Source organism: Callorhinchus milii, unplaced genomic scaffold, assembly GCF_018977255.1.
Source record: "Callorhinchus milii isolate IMCB2004 unplaced genomic scaffold, IMCB_Cmil_1.0 Scaffold2, whole genome shotgun sequence".
Taxonomy (NCBI): Eukaryota; Metazoa; Chordata; class Chondrichthyes; order Chimaeriformes; family Callorhinchidae; genus Callorhinchus; species Callorhinchus milii.
In genome coordinates this window covers 22,280,099-22,305,040 of record NW_024704743.1, presented here as the reverse complement: position 1 = coordinate 22,305,040, position 24,942 = coordinate 22,280,099, and the positions used below count along the sequence as shown (strand labels likewise).

The window sequence follows — 24,942 nt, the reverse complement described above, 5'->3', positions numbered from 1 at the left end:
ACAGATTGATCTGAAACGGAATTGGTGTTGTAGGAAGGCTTTAAAATGCATTTGCTGTTCTTGATGAAAGGGGAAGTATGTGGTACATTGCGTTGATTGCCTTGTTGAGCGATGCTCGGGAGCTGACAGAACATGTCCAGGATTACATGAGCATCTTGTTCAATGGGGAGAAAGATGCTGCTCGGTTCAACAGGGATTGCAAGAAAGCACCAGCTGTGAGTGTAGGTGCTTCCCAAGGGGGAGAAGAACGGAGTTTGAAAACTCATTCCATGACCACACAGATTAAGTCGGATAATGAAACCAAGCGTGAGCTTGTAGAAGATGTTTCCATCTTGTCACTGTGTTCAGTGAGTTAGTGTCAGATTCTTGCAAACTGCTTGTACATTAACTATTTCGGCGCTAACCTGTGTATGTGCCACAATCTCCTCCTGTATGCATGGGCCATTTCCTCATCTTGTGCACACATGCCATGTGCACACAGGATGAGTGTTTTCAAGTCTGAGGTGGATAGATATTTGTTAGGTAAGTATATCAGTGTGGAAAAAAGGCGAGTAAATGGAGTTGAGGTACAGATCATCCATGATCTAATAGAATGGTGGAGCAGGCTCGAGGGGCTGAACGGCCTCTTCCTGTTCCTATATTTCATTGAGGCATATCCTCCTTTGTGCATGGGCCATATCCTCCACTTTGCAACTAATAAAACCAGTTGAACCACACAAAGAGCTTCCCTGCTGACTAACTAACACTGCTTTACTGACTTAATGCGGTTTGGTTTTACCATAATTGATTTTTTTTTCTTACTCCCCTTTGGGATCCCTTCTAGATTGTTCTGGAAAACAGCAGCCGCGAGGACAAGCACGAGTGCCCATTCGGCCGCAGCAGCATCGAGCTCACGAGAATGCTGTGTGAGATCCTCCGAGTGGGAGAACTCCGTAAGTACTCCTTAATGTTCTCCAAATGTTCAGACCATTATCAGCTGTCACCTGCTGTAGCCGCCTCAATGGGGGAGACTTCCCGTCATCTGCCCCCCTCCTGTGATAGCAAATCTTGTTTACGGAAATAAATCCACGTCCTCTGATTTTCTCCAGTTGTAGTGGTTGTAGTGTTGGTGTCGGGGGCGGTGTTGCGAGTGAGATTTCTTTCCCTTCCTGTTTCTGTCGATCGCCTTCTGTTGCAATTTATCCTTATGCAGGCTGGAGACCTGCCCCCAGTTGCTGCACAAACACAATCTGGAAGGATGATTCTCCAGGTTTGCATTCATTCATCGTGTGGAAGTGCCTAGCTTCTTTCTGCTCGCTGGGATGAGCTGTTAACATGGCCCAGTGGGTATCCCCATTGACACACCCACACCGACACTGTGCAGTTAGTTGCTATCTGCTTGAAAGGCTGAATAGGATGTGCAGCTACACATCTTAATCAGCCTTTCAAGGTGTTGAAACTGGAGATGGAAGAAAGCTGAATTATTTTACCTGCTAGTGGGTAACACGTGCAGATAGAATCATAGAATATTACTGCATTGAGGAGGCCATTCGGCCCATCGTGCCTGTGGAAGAGCTACCCAATCAGTCCCACTCCCCCTGCTGTTTCCCCATGTTTTCCTTTTCAAGTACCTATCCAATTCTTTTTTGAAAACTACTATCGAATCTGCTTCCACCACCCTTTCAAGCAACATATTCCAGACCAAAACAACTCTCTGTGTAAAAAAAATTAAAAATTAAAAAAAATTCTCCTTATCTCCCCTCTGGTTCTTTTGCCAATTATCTTAAATCTATGTCCCCTGGTTACCAACCCACCTGCCAGTGGAAACAGTTTCTCCCTATCTACCCTATCAAAACACCTCTGTTAAATCTCCCCTTAACCTTCTCTGCTCTAAGGAGAACAATTCCATCTTCTCTAGTCTCTCCACATACTGTATATTTTGTTTTCTGCCCTTTCTCCATGTTTCTGGGAAATTTATACTCTGAAGACAATGACGGTTGTTACAGGGCAGCAAAAACTATTGGGAATGATTTAAAACAAATGATGGGCAGGAACAGATCGAGCTTTTCCAGTTTGGGTCTGTGTATGATGAGAGTTGCTGTCCAGTACTGAACAGAAGTCAGGCTGCGGTTTGCCTTCTTGGTTTAACATTGCACAAAACAGCAACGTCGGAAATGAAAAAAGCGAAGAGAACAAAAAGGCATCTGATTCTCAGTGGCGGGTGGAGGTGGGGAATGGAGTTTGGGAAGGGAGTGGGGGAGGAAATGAAGAACTGCTCCTAGGATGTCACGGTGCATATACACTGTGGTGTGGGGTTAATCAACATCAGTCATTCGAACCTCCTGTTGAGAGAGCACTGAGCGTTTGATAGATGGCGTTTCACCCCATTATCTGCATGGTCGGACAGTTCCTTCCAGTTGGCTGATTGAAACCTGCCACTGGAAAGCCAATGCGGTGTGACAGTAGAGAGAGAGTAGGCAAGCTGCTTCAAATGAGCTGCTTCAAATGAGATGCCTGAAAAAGATATTGTGAATTACAAGTGCAAATAAGATAAGTGTTTCGTTTGAGTTGAAACACTGCAAATTTGAGCATGTGCCTGGAATGGGGGAGGGAGTGGGAGGCTTGTTTTTTTAATTTCCTATTGCACGCAGTTTGGAGTGCAGACAATTGTGAGAAATGAACTTTGTCTGTGGAGCTCTTAGGAGCATGTTTAAAAGCTTGTGGATGTTCTTATTTCTCGTTTCTTTCCTGATGTCTGCGTTTAATTCTAAAGTGCTTTTAGCATGGCAATGGGAACACTGTAATTTGGGTGTCTGCACCCTCAGGTATAGCGAGGAATGAAGTGCCCCAGATGTTAAGGTAAATATTGTTCAAATGCATGTGGCTATCAGAGACGAGGTAAGAACTCGTGCTCAAATTGCCCATAGGCAAGTTTAAAAAAAAATCAGCATTGTAACACATATCACATATAGCATTTGCTGTACAGATTTGTATAGTGATTGAGGGGTTCTACAATAGAAGTTTGGCGACGTTTTAAAAATGAATTTGCGCTTTTTTTTAATGATGCCGCCCACAAAATCCTAGATTGATGTTCTTGACCTGGAGAAGCTAAAGTTGTAATGTTGGTGAGATATTTTCCCCAGTAATGTATTAAATCATGGACTTTTTCTGCACCACACCAACAAACCAGGTTCCTAATACAGTGCTGTTGTGTGAAACACTTTCCACAAAGACTGAGAATGTGGTTATTGGTTTTTGGGTGATATTGTGATGCAAAAAGGTATTGTAGCTAAGTACCCAAGAAGTTCACCACTAGAATTTGCCTGCCTGGCTCAGTCGGTAGCACTCTCACCTCTGAGTCAGAAGGTTCTTCACATCAGGACTTTGGACTGTGAACTCACAGTCCAGGCTGACACTCCAATGCAGTGCTGGGGGCGTGATGCATCGTTGGAGATGCCATCCTTCAGCTAAAGATATTAAACCGAGATTTCAGTTTGCCTGTGCAGATGAACTATGAAGTTCCCATTGCACGATTCCAAAAATAATGGTTTTTGAATACGATGTAAAAGGTATTGTAGCCAAGTATCCAAAAAGTTAACCACTAGAATTTGTCAGAAAGCATTGCCATAGTAACACTATGAACAGGGCCTGGCCCATCAGCAGATTACTACATAGTTTACAGCAAGAGTTTCTAACTGCATCTTGTAAAGCTGGGAACAAGGAAGAAGCTGTTTACCACATTGTGTCTTCTCCACCAGTTTATTAGATCACAGCAGATCTTTTAATCCCAATTTTCTGCCTTTTCTTCATTCTCTTTATTAATAATAATAATTATAAAAATCCTTGTATTTGATATAATGCTTTTCATATCAAATGGATTAATATCCTTATTCCCCAAGTATCTTCCTTTTTTAATATCCTAATATTGTTTCTGCCTATATAGTCTTCGGTATATTACACATTTGTTCCTCCACAACACTTTATGAAAGCACTTCTAACTGTCTTTTTTGGGGTCTGACATCGAACCAGGCTTTGCCCTAATTTCAAGATTATGTAACGATTGCCAATAGAGTGCCACGTTTACAAGAGCATCGAGCGTGCTCCTCTTCAGTGAAGACCTCTCTTTGGCTTTGTTGATACCAATATTGCTAAATAATAGTTTAGTCATCATCTCTTCCTCCCCCCGCATACTCCCAAGTGTGGACTCACCAGTGCCTTGCGTAACTGTGACAGTAATTCTTTTTTTGTATTCTGGACCTCTTTCTATGAATCATAAGTTTGGTTTATAGCTGACTACATCTGGAAAGTTTTTTTGAGTGATGTGTTTGCTGGACCCTCAGTCCCTTTGTTCATGAGGTCCCCCTCGAGTTTATCCATTTCGCTCACATTTTTAATCCTTAATTTTGCATCCAAGTTGTACAGTTCAGCCCTGTTATATTCGGCTTCATCCTATTGCAAATGCTGTTGTTGCATTATGGACCCTGTTCATTGCGCATGTGAGCAGCCGGCTCGCTTATTGGCTGGCTTTTTGCAGTAAAATGGTCAAGTTTAATGTCATCAGATCACCTCAAAGTCACCTCCAGCTTTTTACTAAGGTAAGTGACATTGATCTAGACATTGCCCATTTTCACTATTAAACAAAAAACCTGCAAAAACATGACCCAGAAGACATTTTTTTTTAACACGGGATCGGACCAGCACCTAAACCTGATTGGTTCCTTATTTGTCACTGGTGATAATTACGGAACATGTTATTGACTGGAAACTGACCCTATTGATGGCTTTTGGAATAAACACCCCTTTGAGTCCTGGAAAATGTTTTCTACCCAAGGTTTCTTATAGCCAATATACTTTTAACCTGAGCGGGATTGTTTTGGGCTTGCCAAACACTAGAACAGCTTTTGCAATTTAACATTTTTACATTGGAAAACCCCTAAATAGGCCAAAGAAGAGCAAAATGTGTTATCTCCACAACTCCAGGTAGGCACTTTGCAGCTTTCTCTTTTAATTACTGCCAACATTATGGGAAAGCGCAGGAGCATTAGGGTGCATTTTATAGCTATTCTAAGTGAGCGCAGCCAATTGCGCACAGCAGTGTCCCACAAACAGTCATGGATTGAAAATGATCAAATTATTGTTTTGTTTTGGAGGGATTATTATTAGACGTGGAGTAAGGAATGTTGCCCAAGGTTCACGCTGCCAGGAATCGAACCCAGGTCTCTCGCTTTTCCTTCAGGCCACAAATTCACTGAACCTTTATTCCTTTCCCCCACACACACCCCTCTCTTCCGTGCTGCTACTTGCATGGGTTTTTAAATAAGTAATTCGAAAAATGTTTTGAGACTCCAGAGGGACTTATCGGAGAGTGGTGGAGTGAGTGTGAGAGCTCTGTTCAAGAAACGTATTGGTTCATCCACAAATGGCTTGTTTCACAGCTTTCGAGAACTTCTGTGAGAAGCTCAAGGTCTTTGGTTGCTGCAGCTGTGATATAATAATACTTGCATTTGATATAGTGGCTTATCATGTTGTTGAGACACCTTCACAGAATAGATTGTAAAGTGGATTGACTGCGTATTTTGTGGGCAAAACACTGTAGGTTTGCTCAGGGTACTACATAGAGAGATAGAGCCCAAAGACTGATTTCTTAAAAAAAAATTATAATTTTGGTCAGCCGGGTGGCGAGACACATGCGGAAACCTATCACCATGCTTAAGATTATCCAATCCAAGCTGAGATTTCCACATATCCTATGGAAATCCCAGAGATAGATGGAATGGAATGCGCACTCTCTCCCTGGAGGAACACATCCCGCTTACCTAATTCTGGAAATTAATAAGCGCAGGTTGGCAAGAGCCAAGGTTTGGGGACCCCAGAGTGTACATTGGGGTACTGCTGGAGTCTAACCAGCTAAGACTGCTGCATTGATATTGCTGTCTGGCAAGCTGTCCCGCTGCTTGTCCAGCTAGGACCATCCTACCCGATAGGGCTTTGGCTTGCAGGGTTAACAGGAACTGAGTGGGATGACTACCTGCCCCCAGTGACTGGTCTGCCCTCCCAGATCCTGCTAATTAGTCAATGTGCTGTCAGCAGCAGTGCCCTGGAATACTGCGGCCCCTCCTGGCTCAGGAAACGGACGACCTCGACTGCCACAGAGGGCCGGCTCGATTCCAACATTCGGCTGTCAGTTCAGCTCCAAAGAGACTCCGCTTACCTCCCCGCATCCGAGGATAAAGTTATTGATGAATGACGGAGGCTCTGATGATCATTCTCCAGAATCTGGAGATACCAGTTGCTAATCTCTCTCCTTCCTGCAGTACAAGATCCTGCAACAGGAAGCTCTGGTTTGAGCGACTACTGGAGAATTGGTCAACCATTAAGGATTTCTTCCCATGGTGTTGGATCAACGATCCCGTCTTGTCAGTTATGGTTTGAGCACAAACAGGCCACAAACTGCAAGGTGAGGGACTTTAAATATATTAAGCGCGAGACCAAACAGTGTCTGAAATTTGGAGAGGTTTTCAACACAAGAAAGCTGTTTGACCCATCGTGCCTGTGCTGTTTCTATGTGAGAGCTGTCTATTTAGCCCGACTCCCATGCCAGTTCCCTGTACATGTTGGTTTTCTGCCGTTTTGTTCTTCTTTCTATGCAATGTATGATAATAATCCTTGCATTTGATACACAGCAACAAAATTATAGCGCCTTCTCATGTTGTTGAGACTTCTCAAAGCGCTTCACAGAATATTTTGCGAAGTGTAGTGACTGTGTATTTTGTTGGCGAATCTTCTAACAAAGTAACTGCCCCCTGTCCAGATGATCAATGAGCAGCAAAAGTTGAAGAATTGAAATGCACATTGTTGGATAATTGTTGCAAAGGAAATGTTGTTGACAATGAAAAGTCTCATTTCAGAATGGAGTGTTTTATTTTAATGGCACTGTGAAGCTTTGCAATTTAAGTTGATTTGCTGCACTCCATACTTGATAAATAAGCAGAAGCCCTGAATATGACTGGAGATAGATGCCCAATTACCAGTTTAATTGCTTTGAAGCCTCTTCTGAATTGAGCCGGTTTCTCAGCACAGTGTATGCTAATTTGTTTGCTCGGTCCTCTTGACAACAAACAACAGTGAAAGCAGACTAATTGCACCTTGCGGTAAGGAGAAATCTTGCCCAGTTATTGTCTCGGTTTTTCTGATAAGAAAATAAAACTCTGAACGCCGCAAATGGTGAAATAAAAACAGAAAGTGCCGAATGGCCAACAGGCACAGCATCTGAAAGAGACAAATAGGTTCACGGTTTCACCCTTGAAACGCAACTTTCATCAGCCCGGCACACAAAATGCCAACCTAACGTTTCATCTTTCAGGTGCTGATTGACCTGCTGAACTTTTGTAGGATTCCTGTTATACGTTATTATTTCTGACAGACATTTCTCATTTGGTGACGTTTTTTGCGTACTTACCTTTGCGAGTGCTATTCCCCTCGCCACCCCTTTTATTTTTTTAATTCAGGAGATGGAACGGTGTACTTTGATGTTATAGGAAAGATGTGCTGTTACGGTTTACTGACCCTCACATCCCTCATTCTCCCCACAGCTGAGGGAGCCCTTCATGATCGATGTGGTTATTGTGGCTTGGCACTTCATGAATAGAACGCATTTGGCACAATTATTGTGTGCCTTGCTACGAGGATCTGGATCATTACTGGCCCACTATTTTGACTTGTCTCAGGCTGCAAACCCTATAATGATAATAATCCTTAGAGCGAGTGTTTTTTATGTCAAGAGGATGTCCCAAATCACTTCACAGGATATACTTTAAAGCGCAATGACTGTGTTTGTGTGACCGAGTCGCAAGCAAATCACTTTTTCATTGCAGACCTTTTTAAAAAGTGTTTATATTCTTCAGGTGACAAAATATATTGCTTGGTTTACGATACCCTAAAGAGCTTACTTTACGCGAATTTTTAGCACTTTTTTATTAGCAAAAATGTAGACAGCAAATTTAAGTAGATTTTTACACCTTTTCTGAGACAAGAATGCAAAAGAATAGGATTGTAAAATCGTATTAGCGTCAACTCCTACGTACCACCTTTCTGCTTAGCTGCTGGAACCGTTATTGAGTGAGTCTTCTTGGCTCACTCAGTAACCAATCTGATAGCGTAAATTGCTATTTGCATTATTAGTTTGTGCCTTAGCTTAAGAAAGAAACCAGCAGTTTCATTATCTGTCATCGAGTTGGAGTTATCCGAGCATCTTCAGATTGCTTTTTTCACTGCTTGTTCTTTATTTGATATTTCTAATTTGTACGCTCAAAACTCAATCTCACTGGTGTGTGTGCATGTGTGTATGAGTGTGCATGTGAGCATGCACATGTGTGCGCATGTGGGCGGGTGGGGTGTGGATAGGTTGCAGAGGGATTGTAACCTACTTTTGGTTATCACTATAAAATCACTTACACATCCCCGAGTGCCAGTGCGAATGACCTGCAATTCCTGGGATGTGAGTTATACAGCAGTACACGGACTGCTTTGCTGCTCCGCATACAATTTATGGAGTGCAGTGTTTATACTGCACACATTTCTGTGCAGCCTTTCACCAGAGCTTGGTTTGGATACTCTTAAGCACGATGGTGGGTTTCTCTTTGTGTCAGACACCCGGCTTTCCTTTTTCTCTCTCTCTCCTCCGACCCCCCCCCCCCCACCCCACCACCAAACTCAAAACCTTGTGTTTGTTGAAGCTAGTTATAATTTTGGGGAAGGATCATCGTTTTCAAAATGTTTCTGACATAACAAACTGTGCACATTATTGAACATGTGCAGAGAACAAACACAAAGTGAATAATTCCCTCCAGTCATAAATGGGCTTTAGTTTCGAGTACTGCATAATTTTACTCCAAAAGAACGGCTCAGTGTAAGGATGAATAGATGAGTTTTCCAACACCCTTCCATTCCACCTGGTTACATGACTGGCTTTATCTCTTGTGGACTCCACATCAGTCACACTCAATATTGCTTAATGCCTTCTTCCAAAAATATCGAAAGCTGAACTGAGTGACAGAAATTGGACAAGACAGAACGTAAGCCATTGAGTTATAGTTATCCTAATCCTTGCACTTGATAAAAGCGCCTTTCACATCGGGAGGACGTCTCAAAGAGGCTGACAATGCTGGATGGGCAAACAAGCTGGGAATAGGAGCAGAGGAGTGGGCAGAGGAAAGATAATCAAAAACTGAGTCAAAGAGATATCGTAAAGTGTAGTGACTATATATTTTGTCGGCGAACCTGGCAGCCAATTTGCACACAGTAATTTGCCACAAACAGTGAATAACTAATTTTATTTTGGGGACACCGGTAGAAACATTTCTGCGTTCGAATAGTGCTATGGGATTTTTACAGTCACGTAAACAGGCAGAGGAGACCTTGGTTAATGTCTCATCAATGCCAGCCTCCCCTAGCACAGCATTGGACTACGTAAATTCAAAGTCCCAATGGAGGACTTGAACCCACAACCTTCTGGGAAGTGAGAACGCTACTAGCTGAGCCAGGTTGATGCTTAATGAGTGGAACTAGTCAGCAGAGTATTGGAGACATTTGGTGAAGAAGGTGATTGTGATGGTGAGACGAAGGTGCAGTTATTATTGCAATAAATAAAATGCACAATCTTTACAAATTACTGAGCTTCCATCAATCAAAGTGAGATAAAAGCCATTAGTGCTTCAGAGTGGCTAAAAACAGCCGTGCTGGGATTGATGCACTATAGTCATTGACTTGGTTAGCTAACAATTTATTGGAGTGTAACTGAAGTTTAATGAATGACTTATTTTTATTAAGTATTAAGGAACTGGCTCTCTGGAGACCATGAGTGTTAGAGTGCGGAGTACTGAAGCCCAGGGGAAGCTGACGTTGAATTAGTTCTCTATTGAAGGGTGAGGGGGAGGGGTGGGGACGAGGAAAGATTCATTGTATATTGAGAGTAGTGCAGAGTTTCAATTGGAAAATTCACGCAGTAGTAGCTCTGGAAATGTTTTTTTAAAAAAAGTTGAACCAAAATCCAGGCATCTTTGTCCTGTATCATTTGTCCTGTATCATGCCATGTCGAAAGCCCTGCACTTTGTTTTCTTTCTTTTTCTGCATTGGGTTACTTAAAACAACACTGCTTCCAGATTTAACGTTTGCACTGCCTTTTTTTTGTGGTTGGGTCTCTTAACAGTTAAAAATAATAATAACAATAATAATCATCATAATAATCCTTGCATTTGATATAGCGCCTTATCATGTCTTCTAGACGTCTCAAAGTGCTTCACAGAATATACTGTAAAGTGAATTTTCTGTATATTTGTGGGCAAAACATGGCAGCCAATTGCGCACAGCAGTGTCTCACAAACAATCGTGGATTGAAGTAATATACAGGAATCAGCTGTTTGAACCTACTCGTATCTTCAAGCAAGCATATATCAAAACTAAGGCAAATATTTAATCAAATGTATTACATTCAGAATGATTCCTTATAATAATTCTTGCATTTGATATGGCCATGTGAGTGAGACTGGAAAGTAAACCTTGCATACCTCTGCCGCATCACGTTTTTCACGGTAAAACACGGTTCCAAACCTCGTAGAAAATGGGAGGCAACTGATTGTTTTCCTTTCGTTTCAATACAAAATGTATCAGTGTTTGTGCACCTCGCCCTGCTGCAGGACCGGTTGACCCTCTCTTATTAAAGCCAGGGCAGTGGAAAGATACAACCATTCTGAGAAACCTGCGTTGCTCCCTGTAGCTGAGGCTTCGTTGGACCAACGTGCCCCAGATTGTGTTTGAATGGCTGCCAAAGTTACATTGCACAACAGAGGCAACTCATCATTAATACATGTGTTGTACATCATTTGATGCAGATCTGCTTGCCATACAATTCTGTTTGTAGGTGGCTTGATCAATTATTGATAGTGTTTCTGATTCTGATTGCTTAATGTGGATCAAATAAATTAGTAAAATGTTTTCACCTAAAACGTTTGTTAAGTTTGTTGTGGAGTCCTGTAGCTCAGTGGTTAGAGCACTCGCTTTGCAAGTGAGAGACCTGAGTTCAATTCCAGGCAGGTCAGGGCGAAACCTTGGGCAAGTTTCCTTACTCCACACACCTAATAATAATCCCTCCAAAACCAAAAACAATAATAAAAAAAATTGGTCATTTTCAATCTATGACTGTTGTGGGATATTGCTGTGCGCAATTGGCTGCCGTGTTCACCCACAAATATACAGTCAATTCACTTTACAGTGTATTCCGTGAAGCGCTTTGAGACGTCCTCCCGACGTGAAAAGCGCTATATCAAATGCAAGGATTATTATTTATTTATAAATAAATAAATAATCCTCATATTTGATATTTGCATTTGTTCTCTCTGCTTTGCACCATATATTTTACATTTTTTCCCCCAACTGAAATCGAAACAACCAGGTGATGGACCAAGGCTCTTTGTGCAGGACACCAGGAAGGTTGATAATAAGAATAAGAATAATCCTTACATTTGGCATATCGCCTTTCACATCAGGAGGACCTCCCAAAGTGTTTCAGTGTATATACTGTAAAGTGGAGTGACTGCGTTTTGTGGACAAATGTGGCAGCCAATTTGCGCACAGCAATGAAATGATTGCATTTTATTTGCAGGATTATTGGCCAAGATACTGGGTGAAACTCCCTTCTCTTTTTTTACTGGATTGGCACATCCACCTGAACAGGCAAACAGGTTTAATGTCTCATCCGAAGGATGGCACCTCTGACAATTCAACACTGAATTGGATTGTCAGCTTAGACTGTATGAGTTTCAAGTTCAATGGGAGATCATGGATGGGAGATCAGATGAGATAAATTGAAAAGGAGTGGTTGGATGTCACCAAGTTTGGGTTTTAAAAGCATATATAATTATAAGCCCTTGGAATAAGAGACAATGCAATGAGTCTTGGTATTAAAGAAGATGCAGGGAGGAGGGAGAGCACATGGGATGGTGTAATTAGAATTTAGGAGGAACACCTGTATAGGGCCCTGGTGAGACCGCACCTAGAGTATTGTGTGCAGTTTTGGTCTCCTTATTTAAGAAAGGATGTACTCGCCTTGGAGGGGGTACAACGTAGATTCACTAGGTTGGTAGCAGGAATGAGGGTGATGAGTTATGAGGATAGGTTGAGCAATTTAGGCCTATATTCTCCAGAATATAGAAGAATGAGAGGTTATAGAAACCTATAAGATTATTAAGGGGCACGACAGAATAGACAGTGGGAGACTTTTTCCCTTGGTTGGAGAAACTATAACATGGGGTGACAGTCTTAAAATTAAGGGTAAGCCTTTTCGCACTGAGTTGAGGAAAAACCAAAGGGCTGTAGATGCTCAGTCGTTGTACATATTCAAGGCTGAGATTGATAGATTTCTTGTGGATTAAGGGTTATGGGGATAAAACAGGTACGTGGAGTTAGAATAGATCAGCCGTGGTCATATTGAATGGGGGGGCAGGCTAGAGGGTCCGAATGGCCTACTCCTGCTCCTAATTCTTATGTTCTTATGTTCTTAGAGAAGAGAAAAATTGGAAAATTTAGTGTTTGTGTGTGATTCGGTGTGAGAGAGAGAAAGGTTGGATCTTGTCAAGGGCTCCTCAAGTGCCTTGGCAATACAGAGAGCATTCGTAGAGGCTTTGGCATATTTGAGGAATATAATAATAATAATAATCCTTGCATTTGATATACAACAACAACAACAACAACAAGATTCCATTTATAAAGCGCCTTTCACGTCAGGAGGACGTCCCAAGGCGCTTCACAGAACACACTGTAAAGTGAATTGACTGTATATATTTGTGGGCGAACGCGGCAGCCAATTGCGCACAACAATGTCCCACAAACAGTCGTAGATTGAAAATGACCAATTTATTATTGTTTTTGTTTTTTGGAGAGATTATTATTAGGCTCTGTGTGGAGTAAGGAAACTTGCCCAAGGTTTCGCTCTCTGCCTGGAATTGAACTCAGGTCTCTCACTTGCAAAGCGAGTGCTCTAACCACTGAGCTACAGGACTCCACTAAGGAGTAACATAGAAAGTTAAGAGCCAACAAAGAGAGGAAAGTGTTTGACACTAAAGAGAAATCCAAGGTTCCTGTAGGCAGGCTTGCCAGTGGAGACTATGCTGGAATTCTATTTATTCCAAGTTTGTCACCACACTTCACAGAAACTTTGTGAAGCACTTTGAGGTGTTCTCGCCATTATATTGGCAATATCAAAAACTGTTGCTCACAAATAGCTGATTTCTGATTCTTATTAACATTCAAGTCTTAGTTCCTTCTGTTCAGTATATTTTGTGGATTTTATGAGAATGGAATGCGCACTCTCTCCCTGGAGGGACACATCCTGCTTACCTAATTCTGGAAAGTATTAGGCACAGATTGGCAAGAGCCAAGGCTTGGGAACCCCAGAGTGTGGACCTCAGCACAATTAGCTAGGGAGGGAAAAATTACATTATGGCTCCCACTCGTGATCGCCATTGAAAGCCACACTGCCAAAGGCAGCATTGTTTATGAACTAAACAAATAGTCTTTAAAAACATTTTAGCATACGTATATGGAATGGCCCACACAGACGTAATTTTCATCTGGATGGAGTGCAGGAGTTTCATTTATCTTGCTTGCTTCATTTTATTTTTCTCTCTCTCCCTCCCACCCACCATAGCCTGTATTTTTTTTATTTTTATGGTATTTTATGGGGGACCTAATATGTGTGTGCTTGTGTGAAAATAATTGTGGGTGGCTCTTTACAATAAATAAAAAATTATGCTTGATTTATAATCTGTGAATTTATAAAATTCAGTGATTAACTGATTAGGTAGCTGTAATGTTGTCCCTATTCACAGGGTTTAGTAAAGGGTGGACATCTTTCATAAATCTAGGTCTTGACACCACAGCTTTGCAAACTCGGGCACAAAACCTTTGTGTCAGGCTGGATTAGTTAGTCGCCTTTGAGTCAGAGGTTGTGGGTTCAAGTCCCATTTTGGGACTTGCTGAGTGTGAATTGCATTGTCAGAAGTCGCTGTCCTTTGGATGAGATATTAAACCTAGATCTTGTCGGCCTGTTCTGATGGACATTAAAGATCTCACAGTGCTATTTGCAAAGAGAAGGGAGTTTCTCCCGGGTTCTGGCCAACAATCCCCAAATAAAATTGGTAATTTGTTTCATGGCTATTTGTGAGTCATAGCTTTGTGCACTTGGTTGCCATGTTTGCCTACAAATACTCAGTCACTGCACTTTATAGTATATCCTGTGAAAAGTTCTGACATGAAAGGCACTATACCGAATGTAAAGATGATTATTATTGTTTTTATTACCTCCTGGATAAAGTCCCCACCTTTTTAAAAGTATTTCTCTTTGAGTGTGCTTTCAGTCAACATCCTTAGTCCTCCCTACTTTGAGCCTTGTCATCATCGATTAAGCGCTTTGAGGTATTCATCCTATGTAAAATGTATTATACAAGTGCAAATTTTGGTGCACCCTCAAAATACACAGTCAATCCTATTTACAGTGTTTCCTGTGAAGCACTTTGAGATGTCTCGATGATGTGATAAGGTGAGACATCAAATGCAGGGATTAATATTATTATATTACAGTAGAGTTTTAGCACAGGTGCTTAAAAATGTTATACAAGGTTTTAGGAAGAAAAAAGGTTTTGCATTACTTGCACAAAAAAACAATGATACCTGGCTACTACCTGTTGTATTGATTCCAGATCATCGATAGTTGTTGGTAAAATATTCTGTCGCAGTTTGTCATTTGTTATTCGCAGTTTGTCATTTGACTTTGATCTTTTAGCCTTTGCTTGGCATCAGCAACTTGCAGGTAGAAAGATTAGAACTGCGATTAAAAATGCAGCCTCCAAACTGCTTGATCCACCCAACCCTGGTGGAAAGATTTGTCTCAACCTCAAGACAGAAGGGTACTTAGTTGGTCAATCAATGTTGCATTACACCGTTACTCACGATTCAGTCTTTGAAGTGGGATAAGCAGTCACTGTTTTGTGAGACTGCATTTACATAGATTTACCATTCGTTGTGTGCTCTCCGTGGTGCTGAACCAACTTCAGACTGACTGATAACCTGATACACTAAATTCCCAGATCATTACTGTACCTTGAAGTCTGTATCTCCAGTCATCCTCTAGTCTGAAAATATTAACCTGAGCTTCCAGTTCCTTTATTTCTTTAGCATTATAGGGACTGTCCTATCTTATCCCAAATGCCCTATAGATTTTAGTCATGACTTGGTTTACTAATATTTACGGGGATCAGTGGGCACTGCTTGCTAGCTGTAACAAATGGTTTCATTGTATACTGGGAATGAACCATTATAAGAATACAACAAAATATTCACTGCACCTAGTGTTAGTGCATAAAAGCTCCTTCCTAAGGCAGTTTCTTTCACCAGGCTTCCCGAAAAAAGAACAGATAATTATCCTACATTTTCAGTACCAATCTGGTGCCTTATTTGCATTGATTCCCCATGCAGTATAAATGGGACTTTAGAAGCTTCGGTTTAGAGGCATGAGGAATGTGATACATTCTTTGTGTCAACGCAGGATATTTGCACAATTTCTTCTAGAATTTGCCTTGTCGTGTGGAGAACCAATGATTGTCAGCAGAGATATTGCCAATAGGATTCCAATAGGAACTTTAGTTTCAGCTGCTTTGTGTATTTTATATTTTAATCCCACAAAGTCCACTTATTTAGGATTTGCGGAGTACAGAAATAATTACTTGCATTTATACAGTACCCTACACGTAGAATAACGTCTCAGAGATCTTTATAGTGCCCAGTAAGGGGGGAGGGGGAGGTGGACGAAAGCATGATCAAAGAGGTAGGTTTTTAATCAGGATTTAAAGATAGATAGAGAGGAGGTGAGATGGAAAGATAGAAAGAGTTGATGAAGGCGGGGTGTAGATGCTGAAAGTGGAGTAAATCTTGAGTAATAAGATGTTCTCTCTCACTCTCTCCTCTCCTCTCCTGACACTTTGGTGCAAACTTGCAGCCAGTGACACCTGCAATGACTTCCACCCCATGTTTTTCATCCACGACCGGGCGTTTGAGGAATTCTTCTGCATCTGTATCCAGCTGCTGAACAAGACTTGGAAGGAGATGAGAGCGACGTCTGAAGACTTCAACAAGGCAAGTCGCTGTGGCTCCCCTTTTGAGCATTGAACGTAGTTAAAGGAGAAAAGTGTGAATTATATTGTTTCTGTATCTGAAGCGTGTTGGCAGTGGCCTGGTGTGTTGAGTGAAGCAAAGTATCCACAGGGTCTATAGATAATACATTATGCATTTGTCTTTAAAAAGTTGTTATCTTTGACCAGTTCCTAATGAATAACGTATAGACCCTGAAGTCTTACTTGCTCTGTGAAATGCTCTAGTGTAGTTATCGGCACTTTCTCTGCAACCACAGTTTATGTTTCATTCTAAATCTGTCTGCAGTTAATTTTTTTGCAGTAGGTGTTTTTAACTAATCCCAAGTCTTTGGAAATGTTACAAGTCAGTGGGAAGTTGTGAAAGAAAAGAAAAGTCCTTGCCCTGCGTATCCTTTGTATAAGTGCAATTTGTTGGTGTTGAGTGGAGAAAATCGGTGAAGGAGAAATAATGTAAAAAAAAATCAGAGAAGGGATCAGCCTGGAATAGAAAAAGACCAATTTCTGAGACCGTGTTACTGATTACTCACTGTTTGGTGGCTACTCTTGGTACAGAAATGTGAGACAAATGACAGTGGTGCAAATAGGACCTGCAGCTATGAGGTATGAGGTATTTTGAGGCTGTTGAGAGTTGGAAAGAAAACTCAACGATGCGTGTTTTATTTCGGGTTGTTTTTCTTATTCTAAGATAAAACATTTTTTATCTTGGACGCTTTAGATTTTATAGGGTCTCGGAGGAAACACCTCCTTAATCACTAAGTGTGATATAGCAGGGTCTGACAGCTGCTGAAAGCTCTGTATAAATCGACAATTGCAACCAGTCGATTAAACAAATGTGTAATGATCTTTGAAATTCTGCATTAATTATTGCATGTCTTTTTGTTTGATGCAACCCTCGCTATCTATTGACAACGTGAGGGCACCATTTTAATTGAAAAATGTCCATGATATGAAAAGCTCCCGCAGAATGCTGAGATTCATTTATATGTAGCTGGATGTAACCTTGCCAACTAGACGCTGATAAAAGTAGTTGCCAAACTCTCTTTAGCTGGTGCTTTACATCTGACCATGTAAGCTGCTCTTTATACACACTTCACAGCCTACTCGCCCTCTTCCCACTGTGTTGTGCACATCAGTAATTGCTGAGTATTCTGCAATCTCTTATTTTACATACTATTTTAATTTAATATTCTTCCATTAGTTGTTATTCTCGTTCTTTCTACGTTAACCTACCACTCAAACTTTTCCCGTCTTCCAAGGTAATTAAACACCGCGTCACAGCCAACCAACTATTTGCTTACCTCTCGCCAATCCCATTTCAAGAGATGTGCTTCAAACCCCACCCTGCAATCTGATCCATCATTAAAACTGCTGTTTCCATCTCCCAAAACATGACCTTACACTCTTACCTCACTCTCTCTGCTGCTGAAACATCCAATATCCATTCATCAGCTTGAGGATAGACCTTTCCAATGCTCCCCTCAGTAGCCTGTTTAGCTCCAGTATTCGCAAGCTCTAAACTAAACAGCAGCCCATGTTATCTCCCTCAATAGGCTTTGCATATCCACTACCTCCCAAACTTGCCAAGCTCTAATGGTTTTCAATGCCTCAGCGGATTGACCTTAAGATCATTGTCCTTTTAAATTTCCTCCACAGTCCGGCCTCTCACTACCTAAGTAATCTCCAGCCAATTCTCCTGTCCGTGTCTTTCTCTTCCCACTCTAATCCATCGCTCACTTCTAACTCCTTGAGTCCCACCATTGTATTATCTGTCAAGGACCTTGAGACGTTCTTTCTACGTGAAAAGCTGTATCGATGTGACAGTACGGATTTCGCAAAAAACTGTTAAAATGGAAACTAAATGAAATGTCAGATGCAAGAAGAGTGAGTGCGATGAATTTACAGACTTCTGCTGATCCCAGTGTAATTGGAGACAGAAGTGATTTACAGAGCTCTTGGTAAACAGTCCACCAGCCTCCATGCTGACAGATCTAATCCCACAAGCAGTCTTAGAGGCTCTCAAGGGAGAGCTCGCAACCGAGACAAGAGAACACACACAGCACTTTGACATATCAGACAAATCCCTACGGACAAAACAAACCTTTAAACCAAAGGGAGTTGCTAGGGGAAGGATTTTTATTTGTTTTTCAAGTGAAGAAGCGCTAACTATTCTGCTCCAAATCAAATTTGACGTTTAGCAACTTCCATAGTGTAAATTGCCTCATTTCTTTCGAGGACTTGTCTGTGGTGCTGAGGTTACTGTATACATAATATAAAAATTAGACTGCTAAATAGAAGGAACAGTGAAAGGTGATGGAAGAGAAAGACCAAGATTTAAACAGTAAAGTGTATGTGTTTGGGGAGGATGATTGCAAGTCATTAATGGGTTGAGAAGTGTAGAAAGAGAAATTGAGTGAAAGAGAATGAAAGCACTGGAGAGATCAAGGAAGAAATAGAGAATCATTTTAATTATGGGAACTGCAAATTAGTAACAGTGACGCTCATGATCAAAGTAAGAGGAGATGCCCCCAGCATTTTGAGACCTTTTGATCGGGTACAGTATCCCAGCCTCCTTGAGGAACTGGCCTTTTTGCAGTTTATTTGTTGAGATATTGGATTGGATACGTAACTTTCTCAGAGAGTGAGAAACCTAGAGCCTGGAAAGAGTGCTGTGCCTCACTCTGGTCTCATCTTCTGCTTGTACAGAGTTATTAGTTCCCCATCAAAGATTGCAATTGGTGAATCACTGGAGGGAGAGATAGACTGAACATGGTACTAGGCTGGAAAGGTGTATGTCATCTATCTTTTGCAGCTGAGGCGATCAACTCTGCCATCAAGATTTGATACGTTTTTCCACACTTAGCTCTGTTCTATAGGGATGATAACTCTGTTCAGTTACAAATACCTGAGTCCTTGGCTCTTTCTCCGGAAAAAACACTATGCTGGCCTGAACCACACAGGAGAGCGAGCACCTGTGCTGGCTCTCTCTAATAGAATAGAAAGAAATGCAGGACAACCCTGTTACACCATGGTTGTTTTGGGTACAATATCTCAGGAACCAACTTAAAAGGGAGCACGAAAAATTCCAGGCCTTCAAGTTGCCGCAGTAGTTAATTTCCTTGGCACTTTTTTTTGTGGAGTGACCTGAGTGGTGCTTCCTTCAGGTAGCACACATGCAGGAAGTGACATTGGTAAACTGAAAAGCCAGACTTTGGCATTTGTTTAGCGGGGGAAGCTGTCTCTGGGACGCCACCTTGCTGGAGAGACGCTATATAAATGCAAGTTGCACTTCCAGTAACAGTGGTCTCCACAAGACTCCCACATTAAAAGCAGGTTCATGCTCGAATGAGGCACTTAACAGGGTTGTACTGCAGGAAGGAAAATAACACTGATTGTCCAGCACCTTGGGACGTCCGACCGACCCACGTGAAAGACGCTATAAAAATGTAATTGTATTGTTGTAGTTGTTGTGGGGAAGTTAAAAAAATTGTTGAATGTTAAAACAAATCTGTTGGATTCTCCTCAGATTTTAGAATTAGCCATATTTCAAGCCTCGATTGAATACATAGGTACACGCTTCTGTGCCTTTGGATTGTAAAGTTGGTTTGATTTTATTGCATTCCCTGAGGCACCTTTACACAGCTTGTTGCCCAGTGCGGTAGTCTTAAGTAATTCCAGTCCCAGATTTGGAGCAAGCTATGTAGAATCATTCTGGGTTCTGTACTGTATTTAATTGCTTCTTGTCTGGGACTATGCCTTTTAACCTTCTTTGACGTCTTTGATTGGTAAAAAAATGTAGAAGTTTTCTGAAGGCTTTAATTCTTCTGATTTCATGGGTGTAAAAGACATCCATTGCAATAAAACCAAACCCGCATGAATACATTGATCCATGTTAGCATTAAACCACAACACTCCACTTTGTGGAGTCCTGTATCTTAGTGGTTAGACCACTCTCCTCACAAAGCAAGAGGACCTGGGTTTGATTCCCAGGCAGGGCAAAGTTATTATTGTCTACCATTAGCACTGCAAGAGCGAAATTAAATCAAAATCTAGAGAAAGACTAAATAACTGACATGATATTAAATTTAAATATTGCATTTAAATTGTACGGTACTATCCCCACATTATTGTTTGTGTTTACTTTGCTCTGTCATGATTGAGGAACAAAATGTTCCTTGAATAGCATTGCAACTTAGAAATTACAGCATTAAAGGCTTCTGGGTCTACGCAGCAAAGAGAACAAAGAGATACAATTTCTGCTTAAAAGTCACACTTTGGAGACACGAGTTGTAGTTAAAAATCTTCTTTTGTCATTCGTCTTTAAATTCTCCTGAATGCTAGTTCTGGTGCCATGTTATACTGTAGCATGTGATGTTAAGGCAACCAAGCAGCCTGGATTGTGTTTAGGGTGTTTAGCCGGATGTCTGACACGTGTGGAAACCCATCACCAAGTTTAAAAGTATCCAAATCAACCTGAGAGTTTTATGTACCCACCTGCACATGGAAATCCCAGAGATATTTATTGGAATGGAATGCACATTGTCTCCATGGAGGGACACATCCTGCTTACCTAATTCTGGAAATATATTAGGGGCAGATTGACAAGAGTGTGTATTGGGGGCACTGCTGGTGTCTAACCAGCTAAAACCTCATAGCTTGCCATTGAATGCACTGCCTGCCAAGTTTCCCACTGCTTCTCCACTAGGACCACCCTATCCATTAGGGCTTTGGCTTGCAGCATTGCCAGGAGCTGAGTTTGAAGAGTCCCTACCCCTAGTGACTTATCTGCTCTTCCAAGTCTTGCCAATGAGCCAGACTGGCTGTGTTGGCATCAGCGGTGCCCTGGAGCACTGCGGACCCAACTGGCTGACGAACTGGACTACCGAGACCACCACAAAGGGTTGGCTTGATTTTTATAATGCGTTGCCAAACTTAATCTTGGAGCCCGTTCAGCTTGTGTTGTGTCTTCTTTACACATTAGACAGTAATATTAGCCAGTAATATTGCTCTCTTAACTTGCCATGATCTGGTAGGAAAGGCTAAGCTGATTTTGCTCACTCTATAACTAGATCATGGTACAAAAATCAAATCATTCCTCTTGGTATTATCAGGCAGGCAGGGACTTAGGTGTAATTTCTACATATTTATGAAGATCAGTATTTTGATTTGACAACCATGAGCTGAGCATTACTCTGGCACGGCAACAATGGCAGGCATTAACTTTATCTGTATGACTTCAGTACATATTCCTATCCTTGTTGAAGTTGAACAGATGAGGAGAGAGATTGACTTACCTTCATGGAATGAGCTTCCTCATTCTTTTGAAGGTTGCTCTGCCTTTGTATGCAAAGCTCCCTCCATGTCCACTTCCTATCTTCTCTCTTGATGGAGTCTGTACAGCTACGTGTTTAACAGAACTGAGTCAATGCTTATAGAGAGCTGAAATTGGCTTTCAGATTGAGGTCCTGTGTGCAACAGGTGTTTAGAGGGCGATTTATGTGACCAAAGTGCCTTCTGTGTTCTGCCAACTTCTGACAGTTCACTGGTGCTTATATGCTGTACTGAAGCTGTACAGACAAAGTTAATGCCTACCATTGTTGCTTTGCCAGTGAGCAATGCTCACTAGTGCTTATGTGCTGTTCAGACAGCTTTTGGTTTTTGGGTGAAGGTTTCAGACAACAAGGGAACCCACAACTCGGAGATGACCGAGAACATCACTGGTCCCGGAAGCGAGATACAATTGGGCTTCAATGGTGTATCTATGCAAGTGCCTGCATATAAGGTCACAAAGGGGGAGCATATAGATGAGAAAAAGGAGGGAACCAAGGATGGAGCTCTGAGGAACACCGCAAGTGAGCACTTAGGGGCAAGAGGAGATGTGGTTAAATGAGACAAAAATTAAGACATGAGTAGAAATGAAACCCAAAAGGAGGCAGGCAGGCAGGCGACCGACCGACCCACATACACAATAGCAAACATACAGAAATCAAATACACACAAACCAAAAAACACGCATTCATGCACACCACACACACACGCATACACACACAAAGCCTGAACTTTGCCTGCCATCAAGTCCTGTTCGAGCCTTAATTCTCTCTAACTCAATGTTGTCCACAAATCAGGCACTAACTAAATGGACCTTCCCAGCTACTGCTTTCTGCACATGAGGCTTTCCTCTGTGTTTTAAAGGGCTGCTATCCAAGCAAAGGGTCACTCTTTTTCATCTGAAAGATCCCGCTCCCACAAATCAAACACAACTGGTTAACCCAAGTATTTCCATACTGCACTGTGAGAGCATCACTGCACTACTACATCGCTCGCCACGTCAAAAACGAGATAAAGTCGTGATAAACATGGCAAACAGGGTGCTGGGCTATATTGCCAAATCAGTTGAGTTTAGATCTTCAGAAGTTATTCTCAAGCTACAAATGCTCTGATCAGGTTGCATGTGGGTACAGTTCTGGTCACTGTGACAGAAGGGGACGCTGCAGTTCCTTGATACAGTGCAGAGGAGAAAAAAAGTGTTGAAGGGTTGAGCTATGCGGAGAGACGAGATATCTGAAGACTCTTCAGCTTGACAAGAGACATCTCGGAGAGGGATGGGAGAGAGGACCTAATCGAGATGTATAGGATATATATATATAAATGGGTTTGATAAAGTAAATCTAAAACATTCCTTTCATGCTAATGCATCAGGTCAAGAGGTCACAAGTTCAGGATTGTGAAGGGCAGTTTTAGGATGGACGTCCTGATGACCGATTCCTGCTGTTAATTAACCTCTTTGTAAAGAAATATTTCTTCTTGCAGAGGGTAATGGTAACGAAGAGCAGGAATGGGCTATCAGGAAGAGAGCAGGATTCATTTAAGAAGTCGTTTGATTCTGTAATGATAGGGTGGATAATCCGGAAGGATGAGATCATGTGGGCTGAAGGGCTTTCTTGATGTGTGCCTCTCTTGTGATCTTGTGGTTTACTGGTTAGGATATATTGGAGATTCCATCATTAATTGAATGCAGGGCTTAGGCAATGAGTTGCAATATTTAAAACAAATTAGTCAGGGATCAAGCATTTTACAACGTTCCTGACAAGTGAGAAATTAATAATGAAGGCCATCTGAAATCAATTCCAGCTTTCTCTTTGAGAATTATTCACAACTTTTAGCACCTTTCCAAAAGCATCCTGAGTTTGAAGATCACTTTGATGGTTTATTATTATTCATTTCAGGAGTTTTTTTAAAAAAAAATTCAGAACGCATCCTCTCTTTAAACCTGTCTTATTAAGATTCGGTTCTGCTTCATAATTCCTTATCGAAGGCAGGCTTTCCTTATTTTTCTTATGAAGTTGTCACTCAGGTGTAATTTTGAGGAACATAGGAATGGGAGGAGGCCACTCGGCCTATATTGGACCTGTCCTGCCATTGTATTCCGGCCACAAAATACACAGTCAATTCACTCTACGGTATAGTCTGTATACGTTTTGAGACGTCTGACCATGTGATAAGTCCTGTATCAAATGCAAGGATTATTATTAAATCATAGCAGACTTTTCTTTAATCCCTTTGTTCTATTATTATAGGGATACAGGGAAAGAGCAGATAAATGGGACTGAAACGTTTGCTCTTAAAAGAGCCAGCACCATCTGTGCTGTAATTTTCTGTGGTTTAATAATACCTCCCTACCTTTTCTCCTTATTCCTCAATAGCCTTCCTTCACATATATTGTTTGATTCCCATCAGGGCGAAACGTTGGCCAAGTTTCCTTACTCCACACGCCTCTGTTTACCCAGCCGTAAGTAGGAACCTGGTTGTTAGTCGATTGGCGAATTGTTTTTTCGGGGATAATAATTCCTTCCAAAAAAAATTTAGCCATTCAGTCCACGACTGTTTGTGGGACGCTGATGGGCGCAATTGGCTGCCATGTTTCACCCAAAAAATATACAGTCAATTCACTTTACAGTATATTCTGAAGCTCTTTTGAGACATCTCAAAGATGTGATAATGGGCTACATCAAATGCAAGGATTGTTATTATCATTAGCTGCCTCGATGTCTTCGGCTGAAAATGTACAACAATTTACATTTATATTGCATCCTCTACGCAGAATAGTGTCTTGGAGCATTTAACATTGTGGAGCCTGACACCGAGCCAGGGAGAAAGGGTTGGTGACCTTAAGCACAGTCGAAGAGAAAGGTCTTGAGCTGCAACTTGAAGACTGTTAAAGACGGGGCAAGGCAGAGGGATTGAGACAGGGTTTCAGGGTGTCGTGGCTAAAAGTACAGGGTGGAGCTGAGGGTACGAGGGACGAGCAAAGGGGTTCAGGTGGGGGAGTGGGTGTGAGCTGGTCAGACAGGTAAGGAGGTGCTAGAGCATTTGTAAATGGGTGTGAGAATCTTGAAAAATATATTTATTTCTACCCAAATTTATTTTTATTTCAACCCAAAACAATTTTTATTAATTAAAGTAAAGGAAATGCTTGAATAAAGAAAGTGATGTCTTCCAGGCGGATTGTGTTGGTGAAGGAAGGAGGGACGGAGTCTGTGTGTGTGTGTCTGCGTGAAATCCGCGGCCCATCTCTCTATATATACATATATATTCTTAATTTCACCCACAGGGGCTGACGGGACGCGAACCCCCATCTCCCCTCTCCCTCCCCCCCCCCCATCACACACCCTCCACCCCCCACCCATCACCCCCCCACCCCCATCACCCCCCACCCCCCATCACCCCCCCACCCCATCACCCCCATCACCCCCCCCCACTCACC

The 24,942-nt window shown here is 41.8% G+C and overlaps 1 protein-coding gene across 2 annotated transcripts in view; it reads left to right on the top strand.

The window, feature by feature from the left end:
- The window catches only part of elmo1 (engulfment and cell motility 1 (ced-12 homolog, C. elegans)), a 153,291-nt gene that overhangs the window by 76,434 nt on the left and 51,915 nt on the right, over positions 1-24,942 (top strand). For both annotated transcript variants that reach the window (XM_007889707.2, XM_007889706.2), the window contains 2 exons: positions 824-932; positions 16,028-16,164. In XM_007889707.2, coding sequence (XP_007887898.1) covers positions 824-932; positions 16,028-16,164 — 246 coding nt within the window. The remainder of the gene's footprint in view (positions 1-823; positions 933-16,027; positions 16,165-24,942) is intronic.